The 15,407-nt window shown below is 34.1% G+C and overlaps 1 protein-coding gene across 2 annotated transcripts; it reads right to left on the reverse strand.

Moving 5' to 3' along the window:
- Window positions 1-11,612: 11,612 nt before the first annotated feature.
- Window positions 11,613-13,934, reverse strand: LOC149813439 (protein METHYLENE BLUE SENSITIVITY 1-like). 2 transcript variants are annotated; one of them, XM_089990690.1, is made up of 3 exons: window positions 13,768-13,917; window positions 13,216-13,547; window positions 11,613-11,869 (listed from the first exon to the last, which is right to left on the reverse strand). In XM_089990690.1, the coding sequence occupies exons 2-3, from the start codon at window positions 13,524-13,526 to the stop codon at window positions 11,863-11,865; spliced, it is 318 nt and encodes a 105-aa protein (XP_089846816.1). In that variant the 5' UTR covers window positions 13,527-13,547; window positions 13,768-13,917; the 3' UTR covers window positions 11,613-11,862. The 2 variants fall into 2 exon arrangements, with proteins under 2 accessions (XP_089846816.1, XP_089846817.1); XM_089990691.1 differs by lacking the exon at window positions 11,613-11,869 and having other exon boundaries at window positions 12,884-13,547; window positions 13,768-13,934.
- Window positions 13,935-15,407: the final 1,473 nt, after the last annotated feature.

Raw genomic sequence — 15,407 nt, forward strand, 5'->3', positions numbered from 1 at the left:
TGACCTTGACTGTAACTTTGATGATGATCAAAGAATTATTGATCTTAATGTTGAAAATAAAGAAGTTCATAGAGATACTAGTATTCAATATTCCAGGCGACAAAAGTCTAATCCTCCATGTGCACTTGAGAAATATTCTAACATTCCAACTAGACAATCAACCCGAATCTCGAGGCCTCCAGGAAAGTTTGTATCATACGAGTCTTTCTCACCCACATATATTGCATTAATTCACTCATATGAAGAACCATCCACATATTTTCAAGCAAAAAATGATATCAAATGGATAGAAGCCATGAAAGCTGAATTAGATGCACTTGAAAAGGCTTCTACATGGAATATTCAAGATCTTCCTCCAGGAAAGAAAACTATAGGATGTCGATGGGTTTTTAAAATTAAAACCAAGAGTGATGGTACTCTTGAAAGATATAAAGCCCGTTTAGTAGCCAAAGGTTATGCCCAAGAATATGGGATTGATTATGAAGAAACCTTTGCTCCGGTGGCTCGTATGACTACTGTGCGAACCTTAATTGCCTTAGCTTCTATCAAAAAATGGTCTATTTTTCAAATGGATGTCAAAAATGTTTTTTTAAATGGAAAGCTAGTTGAAGAAGTATATATGGAACCCCCTCCTGGTCTAAGTATTCCTAAGGGTAAAGTCCTTCGCTTAGAAAAAGCTCTTTATGGACTTATTAAACAAGCACCAAAAGCTTGGTATAATAGGTTTAGTCGTGTTATGATTGATATTGGTTTTCAATTCTGTTTAACTGACACTGCTTTGTTTATTAAGAATTCTGATGCAGGGATCATTGTGCTTCTTCTCTATGTGGATGATATGATCATCACCGGAAGCGATAAACAGGGAGTTGAAACAATCAAAACACTTCTTAAATCTCATTTTGAAATGACTGATTTGGGTTTGTTGAGATATTTTTTAGGCATTGAAGTTACTTATTCTCCTAGAGGATATTTATTATCTCAGACTAAATTTGCTTTTGATATTGTTTTCAGGTCTGGTATTACTGATGATAAGAAAGTCGACACTCCAGAAGTTGTTAATGTTAAAATGAAGATTGATGATGGAGAACTTCTTGCAGACCCTACTCCTTACAGACAGCTTGTCGGGGCACTTTCCTATCTATCCATTACCAGACCAGATATAGCACATGTTGTTCATACAGTAAGTCAATTTCAACATGCTCCTACTTCTGTTCATATGGGAGCAGTCATGCGCATTATCAGATACATCAAGTCCTCTCTTTCACGAGGACTTTTCTTATCTTCCTCCTCTTCTCTTGATTTAATTGCATATACTGATGCTGATTGGGGAGGTGATCCCAATAACAGACACTCAACCACTGGCTTTTGTGTCTTTTTAGGGGAATCATTAATCTCGTGGAGGTGTAAAAAGCAGCAGAAGGTATCTCTCTCATCCACCGAAGCTGAATACAGAGCCATGGCAACCACGACCATGGAAGTAGTTTGGCTCCGACGACTGCTTGCTGACATGGGAGTTGAAGCAACAAAGGCTTCACAAATGTGTTGTGACAACAAAAGTGCGATCTACATTGCCAATAACAGAACATTTCACGAACGCACCAAACACATCGAAATGGATTTTCACTACGTCAGAGAAGAATATCTACACTGGATAATTGATCTGCCATATGTCACTTCAGAATATCAGTTAGCAGACTTCTTTACAAAGCCTCTCGCTGCTCCCCGATTTCACTTTCTCTTAGACAAACTTTCGCTCATTGTACCGTAAGTTTGAGGGGGAGTGTTAAAATGTAAAACTGTACATATATGTATATATAATAATATTATATTATTATATATATATATAAATACATTTTTCATTTCTTTCTTTTCTGTAATTTTTTTCCTTTATTTTTATTTTTTGTCTTTATGTCATCTAGTTCAGTTTGAACTAGAATGACTGTTGCTAGTCAAGTCCTGTCCAGACTTGACTAGCAATAGAGCTGTTGGACTGACACAGTCCAACAGCTCTTAATAGAGCTGTTGGACTGTGCCCAACAGCTAGCTCTATTGAGTCCTCTTTCAGCTGTGTATATAAAGGGGTGCAGCCCCTCTTGTATTTTACTCCAATGCTTCTTAAGCAATTGGTTTTTCATATCAATAAAGAATACATTTTTATTTTTATTTTGTTTTCAGTTATACCCTTTTTAAGGGTTATGCTTTAGTGTCATTCTTGACACTTGCTCTTGTTAATCTAAGCTCGTGTTTCGAAGATCCCCATTTCATTTCACTCCACACTTCAACTTTCTTGTTGGCAAACTTTCAATCATCTTTCCCTAAGTTTGAGGGGGTGTTAAAATATGTGTCTCAATCTTGTAATCCGATCCATATTTATATATATATATAAGGTACTACATATACATATATTATATAATATGTATTTCCTCATTATTAGCCATAGGGGTAGTTTAGGCATTTCCTGTATTTTTGCGCATATTCACATTACGAACATGCATGTAATTTTTACTCTTTTATTCTTTTTATTTTTTATTTTTTCTTTCTTTCTCTTTTTCTTTTTGTCTTTTTGACTTTTTGACCAACCTTGGGGGCCCAACCATATAAACACTGGGCCCTTCCAACGGTCACAATTGTGACCGTTGGAGGGGCTCCAACATCTATATGTTGGCCCCTCTAAGGCCTCTTGATGTATATAAATAGGGGCTCTCACCTTTGTAAATCCTATGGCTTTGGGTCAAAGCCCAAGCACTCAATAAAGCTTTTTTATTCTTGTAGTGCATTTGTGAGATTGGTTTGTGCTTTTGTGCACAAGTGTTCTTATTGTGCATGTGTGCACGTATTTATTATCAAGAATATTAAAGTCTTGATCTTAGTATCTTGTTAAAGATACTTTAACACAGAAGTCTACCTCATATATGATATATCTACGAAAGGAAGACAAGTGTTCAACCCAAACTCATAAACAAATGTTTTTATATAGCTTATGATAAACTTTCTAAGATGACGACCAGCTACAAATAAGTAAAGAACCTTGGTTATTTGAATAAATGATGGTTTGTAGATTTCAGAAATCACTGCATTTTCCAAAATGCTCACAAAAGGCAAGCATTAAATCATCCTTGAACCTAGAATAGCCAGACTAGAGAGATGAAGTACTATACCTCATTTGTGGATGAAAACTCAACACTCTAAAATTTTAATAATTATGACTTGGACTTTATTATCTTCTATACTTTTACCTTTAAACGTAATAGTAAAAGTAAATTAATATGGGTAACCATATATACAAGCTAAAGAAAAAAAATGAGAAACATCCCCAAACATATGTAATCCCTTGTAACAAAAGATTTCAGTGATTAGTTGTCTGTCAAAAGAAAGAGCAAGTGCTTAAATTTAAAGAAGGTAGAGGCCTTAGCACCCCACTTTTTACATAGTGAGTGAGCAGCCCAGTCTTCTTTTGAGCAAATAGGTCTCAAGTTCAAGTTTCTTCACGGTCTGAACCTCCTCGGTTAACATTCATTTACATGATATTGAGGATGGTGTTGTAATGTTTGGCAAGGCAACATATAATGAACCTTGGGAGACTTGGTTTGTTGCAAGGGTCTTTTCAAAAATACATGATCAAGAAGTGTTGCCTTATGGTTTCTAAATTTAAAGTAGCAGAAATCATTAATGGGCAGGAAGTATGATATTTGGTAATGAAGTAGTAGACCAACCCATGAAATACCTTGGGAGTATCCCTATTTATTGTTCATCTTAGGAATCTCATTGGTTTCCAATAAGCAACAAAACAAATGCAAGAATTCAGAAGTCACCAACCAAATATCATTCACTGGTAGGGAAGGCGACACTCATTGGTCATGTCTTCGCATCTAGGTTTTATAGGAACTGGACGATCATATTTTGTCCAATACGAGTGACAAACTCCTATGTTCCTTTTGTAATGAGACCAATAAAATCTCAAAAGAGTGCCACAAAGGCTACAATGAGATACCAATACAAAAGTGGTCACTTATGGACCCAAAGAACTCTCACAATGGAGATACACACCAACTCACAAAGAGAGTCACAAGTAAAAATATAAGAGATCTTTCATTAACAAATGCTTAGAAAAGCATTGAGAAATACAATAGGGAAGATTCCTATTTATAAGCACAAAGGGCAAAGGGTGCAGCCCAACTAAAGCATTGAGAAATATAATAGGGAAGATTCCTATTTATAAGCACAACAAAGGGGAAAAGGGGCAGCCCAACTAGTAGTTGGGCTAGCCCCAATATTCATACATGTTACAAACAAAATGAAAACAAAAATAAAGGTATTACAAATCAGCCCCTAGTGGGCTGACTCCTATTACAAAAGGAAATGACTGAAATACCCCTGATGGGTATTTCACTTTACATACAATACAAGTATATATATGTATATTAACATATATAAATAATATATATGAATATATATATTGGGTACAATATCTTAACACCTTTCATTATGGTATTTTTAACCAAGTTCCTGGATGAAAATAAAGGTTATCTACTGATTGGTATGTAAATGAGTCGAATTACTTATCCCTTAATTTATTAATGAACCATCTCCCCAGAGATTGTGAAACATGTTCCACTAGAAATATTTGTGACTACTTTGATTCATTCACCATACACTACCCTTTCCAAAATATTGGGTTTCAAAGATACAATATGGAACCTTCCTTTTAACTGTACCAAAACGACCTAGGCATGCCAGCTCTTCTCAATTATTCCTTCCTATTCCTCATAATCAACCAGTACTCAAACCGTCTTATGCCTTAACAATCAGATTAAAATTATGAAATAACCAACAGGGAGCAATCGATCACTTCTTTTGCTCATAGTTGGCAAACCCGGCGAGTCAACTCGGGAATCGCCCGAGTCGACCCGGATCGGACCCCAACTGGGTCACAATTCAGGTGTGCAGATCCAACCCATTAAATATATTTTTTATCATATATTTTATTATTTTAATGCATAATTCTTATATAAAGTTACTTTTTATGAAGAATCTAATATTTTTCAATGAAAAAAGTTAATAATCATGTATAATTATATGTTTTTGTAACTTATCTATTAACATATTAGCTTGAAGATTAGTTAGTTCCATGTCTTATTCATGTGCTTACACTATAAAATTAGAGTCATGACTCATCCGAGTCAACCCACTGACTCGGTGACCCAGTAGGGATCCGATCCGAGCTCGAGTCACGAGTTACACAACTATGCTTTTGCTACTACTGGCTTCCCAAATCTATCTCACCCCTTCCATCAACTACTTTAATTGTTAGATGTTAGTACTGATATTTAGAAAATATCAACTATTTATGTTATAGATTCTCGAAATTTCTTTGTATAATTGTGCAATTAATAGATTCTCCCAATTTCTAGTTTTTTTATTTATAATAGCAATATTATCTATAGCATTATTTACAAATAGTATAGTTATAATCAAATAAAGTAGTTATAGTTAAGTTAATAGTAGTAGTATCATTGTTACAAAATGGCATGAAATCCGAGACACGAGAAAAATAAAAAAAATAACAACAATTTATGAAACATAAATGAAATCCAAATGCATTCTCATAATGCATTTGGCTAGATACAATAAACCATACATAATCACGGGGGAAAACAAGACATAAAAAATTAAATATTTTATTAATGATAAATATTCACACAAATATACAGGTCAACCTCACTACAACACTTAAGCACACACACACTATACGCATCCATCCTCTCTCACCTATACAACAAAAAAGATAAGCAATATATAGAGAAAGACATAACAGCTAGTTTGATTAGTCAAAACTAGCCATTAGAGCTAGTTTTGTCAGTAGTCAAACTAACTGTTAGAGCAAATCCCAACAACTAGTTTGACTATTCAAACTAGCCGTTACAAACCACAACGGCTAGTTGGTCAATCTCATTTGACCAAAAATAAAAGTAAATAAATAAATTACATTACAAAATTTATTCATCTTAAATAATGACTAATAATAATAATAAAATCCCTATTCTAACCTAAAAGTACATAATATGTATACTTATCCTAAACTATCCTTCGACTAAAATCTAAATCACAATAAGTATAATTTAGTATAATTGGAATTACAATGAAAAAGAAAATACAAAATAAATACAAAGAATAATACGTATAAGCATACTTTAGCATACTTTGGTGTATAATGCAATGTATATTTCTTAACACCCTCCCCTCAAACTTACGGTGGACAACTGAAAGTTTGCAAACAAAATACAAGGGACCATAATAGATCTTCAATGTCTTCAAACAATAATCTTTATGGTGAGTCCCTCAACAACAATAGATCTTCCAAAGGAAACTCCATGATCATTATTAGGAATCCAATCTTTCAAATCTCTAAGGAGCTTTATCACAATCCATGACTTTGATTAGATCATGCATGGAGATAATGACAAGAGACAACAACTACAACAAAAGGCTAATAACACAAAATATAGTAAAAAAATACAATAAATATATATAATTTTAGTTATATATATATATAGAGAGAGAGAGAGAAGATGGCCAAACACACTAAAGACATGAAAAAATACAATATATACAAAATACAATATAAATTACAATCATTTAAACAACCAAGAGAATTTATTTTTAAAAAAATCAAAAACAATTACAAGAACCAACAACTAAATAGATGTAGGAGATAAAATAGACCTTTCAAACAAAAGTTACGAAACATACTTTCATACCTCTAGTAATTCTAAAATATCCAGTCACAAAAACAACATATTTCCAAAGATAGATACAATCATACAAGATATTAAAACACTAGAGACGAAAAACAATCACATATCAATATAGACTATCAAGAGGCAAGCATGCTCAAACAATATTTCAACAGCTTAGGATGTTATATAGACATTTCATACGAAAATTTAAATCATCAACAATTGTAAACAACTATAACAAATTGTCAATAAGAATCATATAAGAGCAAGACTTTAATATCTCAAAGAAATGCAAAAGCTCAAAGAATCAAAACAATACACGTTTCAAAAACAATGACAATATCAAAATGAAATAAATACATTAAGTATATATAAATTTAAGCAAACAAGGCATATTATAATGCATAATCTATGTCACATAGGTGAGGGTGCAGACATGGGTGTGGGTGCAGCGATGCAGCACTTTAAAAAAACTTGGGTGCGGAGGAGGTATATATATATATATATATATATATATATATATATATATATATATATATATATATATATATATAGTGAGGGGTAGGTGCTTAATGATACGTGCTTAATGGGTTTTTCAGGTTTTTCGTTTTATTTTAAAATTCTGACAGTACAGATGTGATCTATGTACTTGATTTTATAGGGATCAGCTCTTAAAGTGTTCGATTCTAACACATGGCTGGGCTTTTATAAGGTTCGAAAAATCAACGGTCCAAAATCTTTGTAAATTTTTGAGGCTCCAAATATCATTTTTTCATCGAAAACACATTATCCAGGTGTGGTTTCCTCATAAATCGACCATGCCCAACACATTTATGTGGTCGAAACTCGGAACTAAGAAAAAAACAACAAAATAGCAGAAAACCCCATTAAGCACGCATCATTAAGCACATGTTTTCAAGCACCTACCCAATTCTCTCTCTCTCTCTCTCTCTCTCTCTCTCTCTCTCTCTCTCTCTCTCTCTCTCTCTCTCTCTCTCTCTCTCTCTCTCTATCTATATATATATAATTTTTAACAAATTTAACTTGGCACTAATTAAATAAAAACAATTATCATATCAACAATTCATCATGCATACATTCATTCAATAAATCAAATTAACAATCTGCTAAACCCAGGCCTGGGTTCACCAGAGGCAGAGCCGAACCTAGCAGTTCGGCCATTGCGCCAACATGAGGAGAAAGGAGAAGGAAGAAGAAGAAAGAGAAGAGGAGAAGGAAGAAGAAAGAGAGGAGGTGGTGGAGGGAGGAGGAGAAAGAAGAAGAAGAAAGAAAGGAGGAGGAGGAAGCGAAGAAGGAAGAAGAAGAAAGATAGGAGGAGAGGGAAGAAGAAGAAAGAGAAGGAATGGAGAGAGAGAGAGAGAGATGTACTTGATTGACATCATCGAAAGAGATGGAGTCGCTGTCATAAAATGAGGGATTAAAAATCCAAGCATATCAGCACATAGGACAAGGGATTAAAAAATAATGTCAACAATAACCATAACAGTGACCATGCACCAGCAATATTGGTTATCTAAAACCACAATAATCACCAGCTGACCACAAGAGATGCACACAACTCACCACACACATGGTTGTAAAACTGATAAAACAAGATCCTTTGTCCACAAAATAAGTCAATCAAATAAGAGGGGAGAGGGAAAACAAGGAGAGGTTAAGAGAACATGTAATGAAACCAAACTAAAGTCAACAAGAAGATAAGAAGGATTATTTAAAAATAATATTTAAATCAAAGCAAAAACAATAATTTTGCAATATTATACATAAGAACCACCATGAGCACAAGCAAAAATAGTTTAGCCATCTCAAATGAAGATCAATACAAGCATCCAACATAATAATAACAAAAACCAAATAAGCAAATGAGTGATATAACACTCACAAAACTAGAGATCAAACAACCACCATTTAGGGCCAAACTGAGTGACAACACTACACTGATATTGACTGCCAACACTATACTCATTAACCTGCAAACTAAATCGACAAAACGAGGTGCACATAACTCACCCCAACAATCAAACATCTTTGGCTACACAACAATAAAGAGAACACAACTCACCTCAAAAGTCCAAAAGAAAGAGATGACGCATACAAAAATGTTGTGATATGCAGTCAACAAGAAAACCTCAAAAAAAAAAAACACTTTCCAAAAAGAGGTTATAAACAAGTGCCAATTCAAATCAAATATAACAAAGGAAGTTTGGAATCTCAAAAGAATTAAAGTGTATTCATATGCAAAACAAGATACAAGCATATCACTAAGATCCTCATGAGAGGCCACAAACAAGACATTCATAAGTTTCAAAAAAACCTTATGCAATGAAAGATAATGCAAGAAGGAAATAGTTAAGAGTAGAATAATCACAATGCCACTAGGGCAACAACGAGAGCGGATAATCTCACCCAGCGTTTACAACTGCAAAACCCACCCTTCTGTGGGTCCCACTTGTACTGAGCTACAGTACAGTGGGGTGGGTTTTGTGGTTGTAAACAGTAATCTCACCCTGCGTTTTACAAGATCCACTCTCGAGCAACAACACACAAGCCACACAATGGTAAAGGCAGCACACAAGGCCACTAGGGCAAAAGATCACAACCCATTAAGGGCAAGAGAGCACACACTTAAAATATTAATTTTATTAAGTCTCACAAATGCACAAAATATGCATGAAGAGAAACATATTATAATATCCGAAGAATACATGCACCACAATATGATCCTATAGATTTAATCCATGTTAAAATACAAGCAAAAGTGCATAAATCCTTATAATCAATACAAATCCAACCATGACAAGAGTATGATTTTTCATAAGAAAACATGTCATGCATGAATAAAGCATGTTTTAATATTAAAATCTCAGGATATCACTAAGAAATATAAAGTACTCATGTAAGAAAATATTCATATGCATATACAAAACTTAAACAAAATCTCATAACATCATATATTATCAAATAAGGCCACTAAAGACCTCACACACGAGATAATTTAAGAGAATGCATACATACAAATTCCAGAAGTTTCTAAGAAATACTCATGCTCACAAAGAATTAGCTTTAGGCTTCTCAACAAAAAATCCATGAACTTGAAGTCATACACAAAGAAGACGTGCTTTGGCACATATAATGACGAGGTACTCGAATAAGACATCTAAGTGCCACAAAAACAATAAGAGATACATGCTCAAGGATACTAAATCACTCAAGTACATCTTAAATAAAAAAAAGTTCAAAACATAAGAATCAAAACTAGAAACACACATGTATATCTCTCAAAAACATTTCACAAAAACAAACGAATATTGTAAATCATATCAAAATATTTAATAAGATTTTAAATCAACACCAATATGGAAAAATTTAATCCAAGAAAAGAACAATACTCAGATAAGTTGGAAAAAGAAACATTTAAACCTTTTAAAATTAACACCCAAAGAAAACATATACCAAAATGATTTCAAAGAGTTCAAACATTTGCTTATTAACAAGCATAAAAGAAGAAAGTTCCAAAAAAATTATAAAAAATAGCAAACAATTGCAATAATTTTTCAAAGATATGATAAATAAGTGTTTTCCAATGCATAAGGCATGAGATAGACAACACGAGCAAAAATAACCATATAGATAATGATTTAAGATACATAACGGATCAAGAGTTCCCGTGAATCCAAGCCATACATCAATCATGACACCTTTACGAAGCATGAACTTAAATCAAAGAATCCCAAGATCCAAAGAAACAACATACCAAAAAAAAATCTTGGCTCTGATACCATGTTACAAAATGGCATGAAATTCGAGACACAAAAAAACAAAAGAATAACAACAATTTTATCAAACATAAATGAAATTCAAATGAATCAAATGCATTTTAGATAAAATAAAGTTATAAACCATACATAACCATGAAGAAGAACAAGACATACAAAATTAAATATTTTATTAATGAAAAATATTCACACAAATATACAAGTCAACCTCACTACAACAGTCATGCACACACACACATTATATACATCCATCCTCTCTCACCTATACAACAAAAAAGATTAGCAGTACATAGATGAAGACATAATGGACGTTAGAGCTAGTCCTCCTAACAGCTAGTTTGACTAGTCAAACTAGCTATTAGAGAAAATCCCAACAGCTAGTTTGATTATTTAAACTAGCCATTAAAGCAAATCCTAATGGCTAGCCATTACAATCCCCAACAGCTAGTTGGTCAATCTCATTTGACCAAAAAGAAAAGTAAATAAATAAATAAAATTACAAAATTTAGTCATCTTAAATAATGATTAATAATAATAATAATAAAATCCCTATTCTACCCTAAAAGTATACAATATGTATACTTATCTTAAACTATCCTTTTACTAAAATATAAATCACAATAAGTATACTTTAGTATACTTGGAATTACAATGAGAAAGAAAATACAAAAGAAATACAAGAAAAAATACCTATAAGTATACCTTAGTATACTTCGATATATAATACAATGCATATTTCTTAACAATCATATGGTTTTGTTATTGTTTCATTTGTTTGAATGTTTTTCATTGTTTTTTTCCTCATATGAATCTAAAATTCCAAAATACTTATTTTCACAGAGAGCATATGTTTTCTTGGGTCAAACCAGAAAAAGAAAACTTTGAATATTTACATCTTTCCTCTTTAACTTAATTAACCAGTAGAAAAAAATGATAACTTTTTCTCCTTTGTCCATTATAGGAAACTAGAAATGAACATTCCTTTTCATGATTCAGTTACGCAGTGAGATAGCTAAAGAATTTCCATGCATGAATATGATGGTTGTTGATGCGGCCATACCATTTGAGCAACTTGTAAAGCAAAGGAGAAAGTAGGATCTTTATTTTTTCTCCCGAATGTAAACATGTAAAGTTCAAGCACTGGGCATACATATGTATTTCTTAGTGGCCAAATCTCAGGGAAAATGTATCAAATCTGTTTCACACTATCCGAGGCAATTAGTACAAACATATGCTTTGAATGAAATCCTACATTTGCAGATCTGGAAGAACATTTGCAGTGCACACATGCATGGACATTCCACGCGTTTATGCTCATCAATGAAATCCTACAAGCTGAAAAAGTAATCAAAAAATTGTAAGTTAAATATGAGAGGATGATACTATCTGATTACTTTTAAATGAACTTTTGAAAGGATGAAAAAGTCAAAAGCCAAAAATTGAAGATAGAGATCAGGAATTTATAATATATATATAAAGTGGGAGAATGATGTTCAAATAACAATTTGTGGTCGATATAACCGATGCCTCGATATACCACCCATGTTTTGCTAACAAATAATGCCCTCTCTAAGTGATGAAAATGTCAAGTCTACAGAAGTAATGAGAAAAAGCAAAAGAAAACCGGAATATGTGACTTATTATCTAATGACTTGCAACTTAAGCTAAAAGCTAAAATTCACAAAAGGCTTCAACAGCAGCAGATGCACTAGCGAATAACAAGGTGAAAGTTATCATATAAGAAGGCCAGATGCATTACATCTTCAAAGGACTGTTGCAATAAGACAGCACAAATGTCTGTCAAAAAGACCACTGATACTGACAATATGTGATATTAATTTCAAGAATCCAAGAGAAGTTTTGATAAAGTTAATACCGGTTATTAGTCAAAAACTTATCAATACCATCAATTATACCCTCACTCAACTTCTTAAAGAAAATTACTAGCTACATAATCCAGTTATAAAATTCATCCCAGCTTGCCAGATTGGGTACAGAATAGATGTGAGGCTTATGCAAACTTGGAGTTGGCTTCTGTTATGGTTTCATTACAAACTCCATGTTTAAAACAAGAAGCAAGCCAATGGTCACAAAATTTTATGAAAACCAATTTAATCTGCACAGCATAAGCCTCAAGCATGGCAGAAGCTTCCCCGCAAATTTCATGCCAAATGGCTTTCAAGAATGACACAACCAGAAGCAAACAGAAAACGGCAATCAATGAAGGCCTCGCTAATTCAGAGTCGCAAATAGAACAAAGGCACAACATCATGAATCCTATCCAATGCAAACAGTAGCTCGAGATACGAGATACCAAAAAAATTTTAGGGGAATCAACACAGTTTCATACTGCAAGCATTGGACATAATCATCATATTAAAACAAGCACAGGTACCTGTTTATACCACGACGATGATGACAAGATGAAAATGTTCATAAGAACATGGGAACCACTATGGCACCTACCATCTACCCACCCATTAACCCAAGTAGATGCTAGACACGCATAAGCATACATGATAGAGATACCTTCATCAGAGTATGGACAGCATACGTAAGAGAAAGCAAATCAAAGGAAAGAAACACCCTTCCCCAGATCCCCAAATTCCCGACGGTCTAGGCTACATATATATAAGAGAGAGAGAGAGAGAAGGAAAGGGGGGATCCATTGTTCTCCCTACTTCTTGAAGCTGCCGCGTACTCCGGGGCGCTGCTTTGACGATTCCCCTCCATGGATGGCATGCAGATTCACGAGCTTAGTCTCGTCAAAGGGGATCTTGGGGTGCTTGGCATCATGGTGTATCTGCATGGATTTGACATCAGGGACGGTCGCCTTGCAGAGAGGGCATTCAAACTTGGCGTGCCCGCCTTTGTCGACGCCGCTTCGGTCGGCCTGGCCGGCTTTTCCTCCGCCCCTGTTCGTCGTGGCCGCGTCGACCTTGGCAGCGATTTCCTTGGCCGTGTGCTTCTTCGGCTTCGCCTTCCCCGTCATGGCGACTGCTGCTGCTCGACCCTGAATTGAACAAGAAGGAATCCACCCAACAGGAGATTGAGTAAAAGAGAAAAGGAAGGGTTTCAAGAAGCAACAATAATAAACTCTTCTCTTTTTTATTTCTTTTGGTGCTGTTTCAAAACGGATTATCATGGTCTTACACGCAACGAAAATTGATGATGATGGTCGCCACGAAATCAGATGATAGAGGAGAGGAAGAGGAGAAGGGACAGAAACCCACCTGAGCCTGATATTTGAGGAACAGGAAAAACCAAGAAGAACAGCAATAGTGAAAAGGCCCGATGAGATGATCGATTTCACACACACCAACAGAGAGAGAGAGAGAGAGAGAGAGAGCACGGGATGCCGCGCAATAGATGTCTCCTCTCTCGCTTCGTGGTTTCGGACTCCTTCTCTTGCCCTTTTATTATCATCGTCTTTAAAAACCTAGGGCACGTTCGAAAGTGTGAAAATAGTAGGAAAAGCGAAAGCAAGAAATAAATAAAAGAAAACTATTTTTCTAACCTTTTCAAACGAAAGAAATATTTAAAAAAAAATGTTTTTTAAAATATACATTTTTTTATAAAAAAAAAAAAATTCCCCCACCTTGGAGTGGAGGAATCTTTACTATTTACTATCAAAAGTTCTCTAAAAAGAGAGACTGATGCTTTCACCCAGACGGTGAGATGGGTGGTGAGGGTTGGACCTCGATTTTCCCTCTAGTATTACTTTTTCTACGTCTTTCTCACTTTCAAACGTGGTCTTAGAAAAGTTATCATATCAAAACTTTTCTTTTCTTGGAAATTTTCCCTGCTTCAAAACATGCCACTAATGCATGAAAGACGCTATACTGCTCTATGGAAAAGATATTATTAGTAGCAAACAGTGCAATAGACATATATATATATATATATATATATATATATATATGCAAAAATAAAATGGTGTCTTTAATATAAATTTGCCTAGAAAAGTAGACCAATAAATTTATGAAATATGGTTTGTGCAGGGCCAATTATGTCCAGGATCTAATCAATTATCTTATTATTTTGCTCTTTCTGTGAGTAGCCAATTTTTGGGCAATTGACTTGTTTGAAATCAATGAGAGAGAGATGTTCACCGATAAAAATCATGGTTCAATTTAATCACGTGTAAATTAAAATCAAAGCCTAATGGTGAAAACAATGAGAGAGAAAGAGAGATTTATCCCTTTTCCAAGATTAGTTTTATTCAGCAAATAAATGTCCAAAATGAAAATCTAAATATCATGATAAAAAAGAAAGAGAAATGGTAAGCATTGATAAGAGGAGATTGAGATGGAGTTAGCCGCGTGCAACGCTCTCGTGCAATGTACAAGCATATTGCCCTTCAAAGAAAGCTAAGAAGTTCATATCGAAACAAGCTAGATTTTTAGAGTGTTTAATTATATTTACCCATTTTTTTCATTGAAAAAATTGCAAAAAAAAAAATTTGCTTTCTTCTCATGATTTCGTAATTATATTTTATTTTTTTTAATTATCTAATTATGCTTATCTCCAAAATAACTATGAGAACTGTTTCCTCCAAACTTCAATTGAGTTTCATTTAGTACAGATGCACACATGGACTAACTGCAGTAGTTGATGATCTATCACCTAGAACACGTAGATAGACCCAATCTCCTAAACCTTCAAATGACGGAAGACCATCTCGAATGCCTTGCTCTCATGAAATATGATATATGTTACTCGAGGTTATACTGACTATACCTCCAAAGTAGATATAAATCTGAATGGGTTACATGGTTATCTTTATTTAAAGGAATTAACAGTTAATATGCCTCGTACCAATAGGCAAATCTAGGACTCCACAGCCTAAGCACCTTTCCAAGGTAAGAGTCAC

This window comes from Nuphar pumila, chromosome 16, assembly GCF_984573655.1.
Source record: "Nuphar pumila chromosome 16, dmNupPumi1.hap1.1, whole genome shotgun sequence".
Classification (NCBI taxonomy): Eukaryota; Viridiplantae; Streptophyta; class Magnoliopsida; order Nymphaeales; family Nymphaeaceae; genus Nuphar; species Nuphar pumila.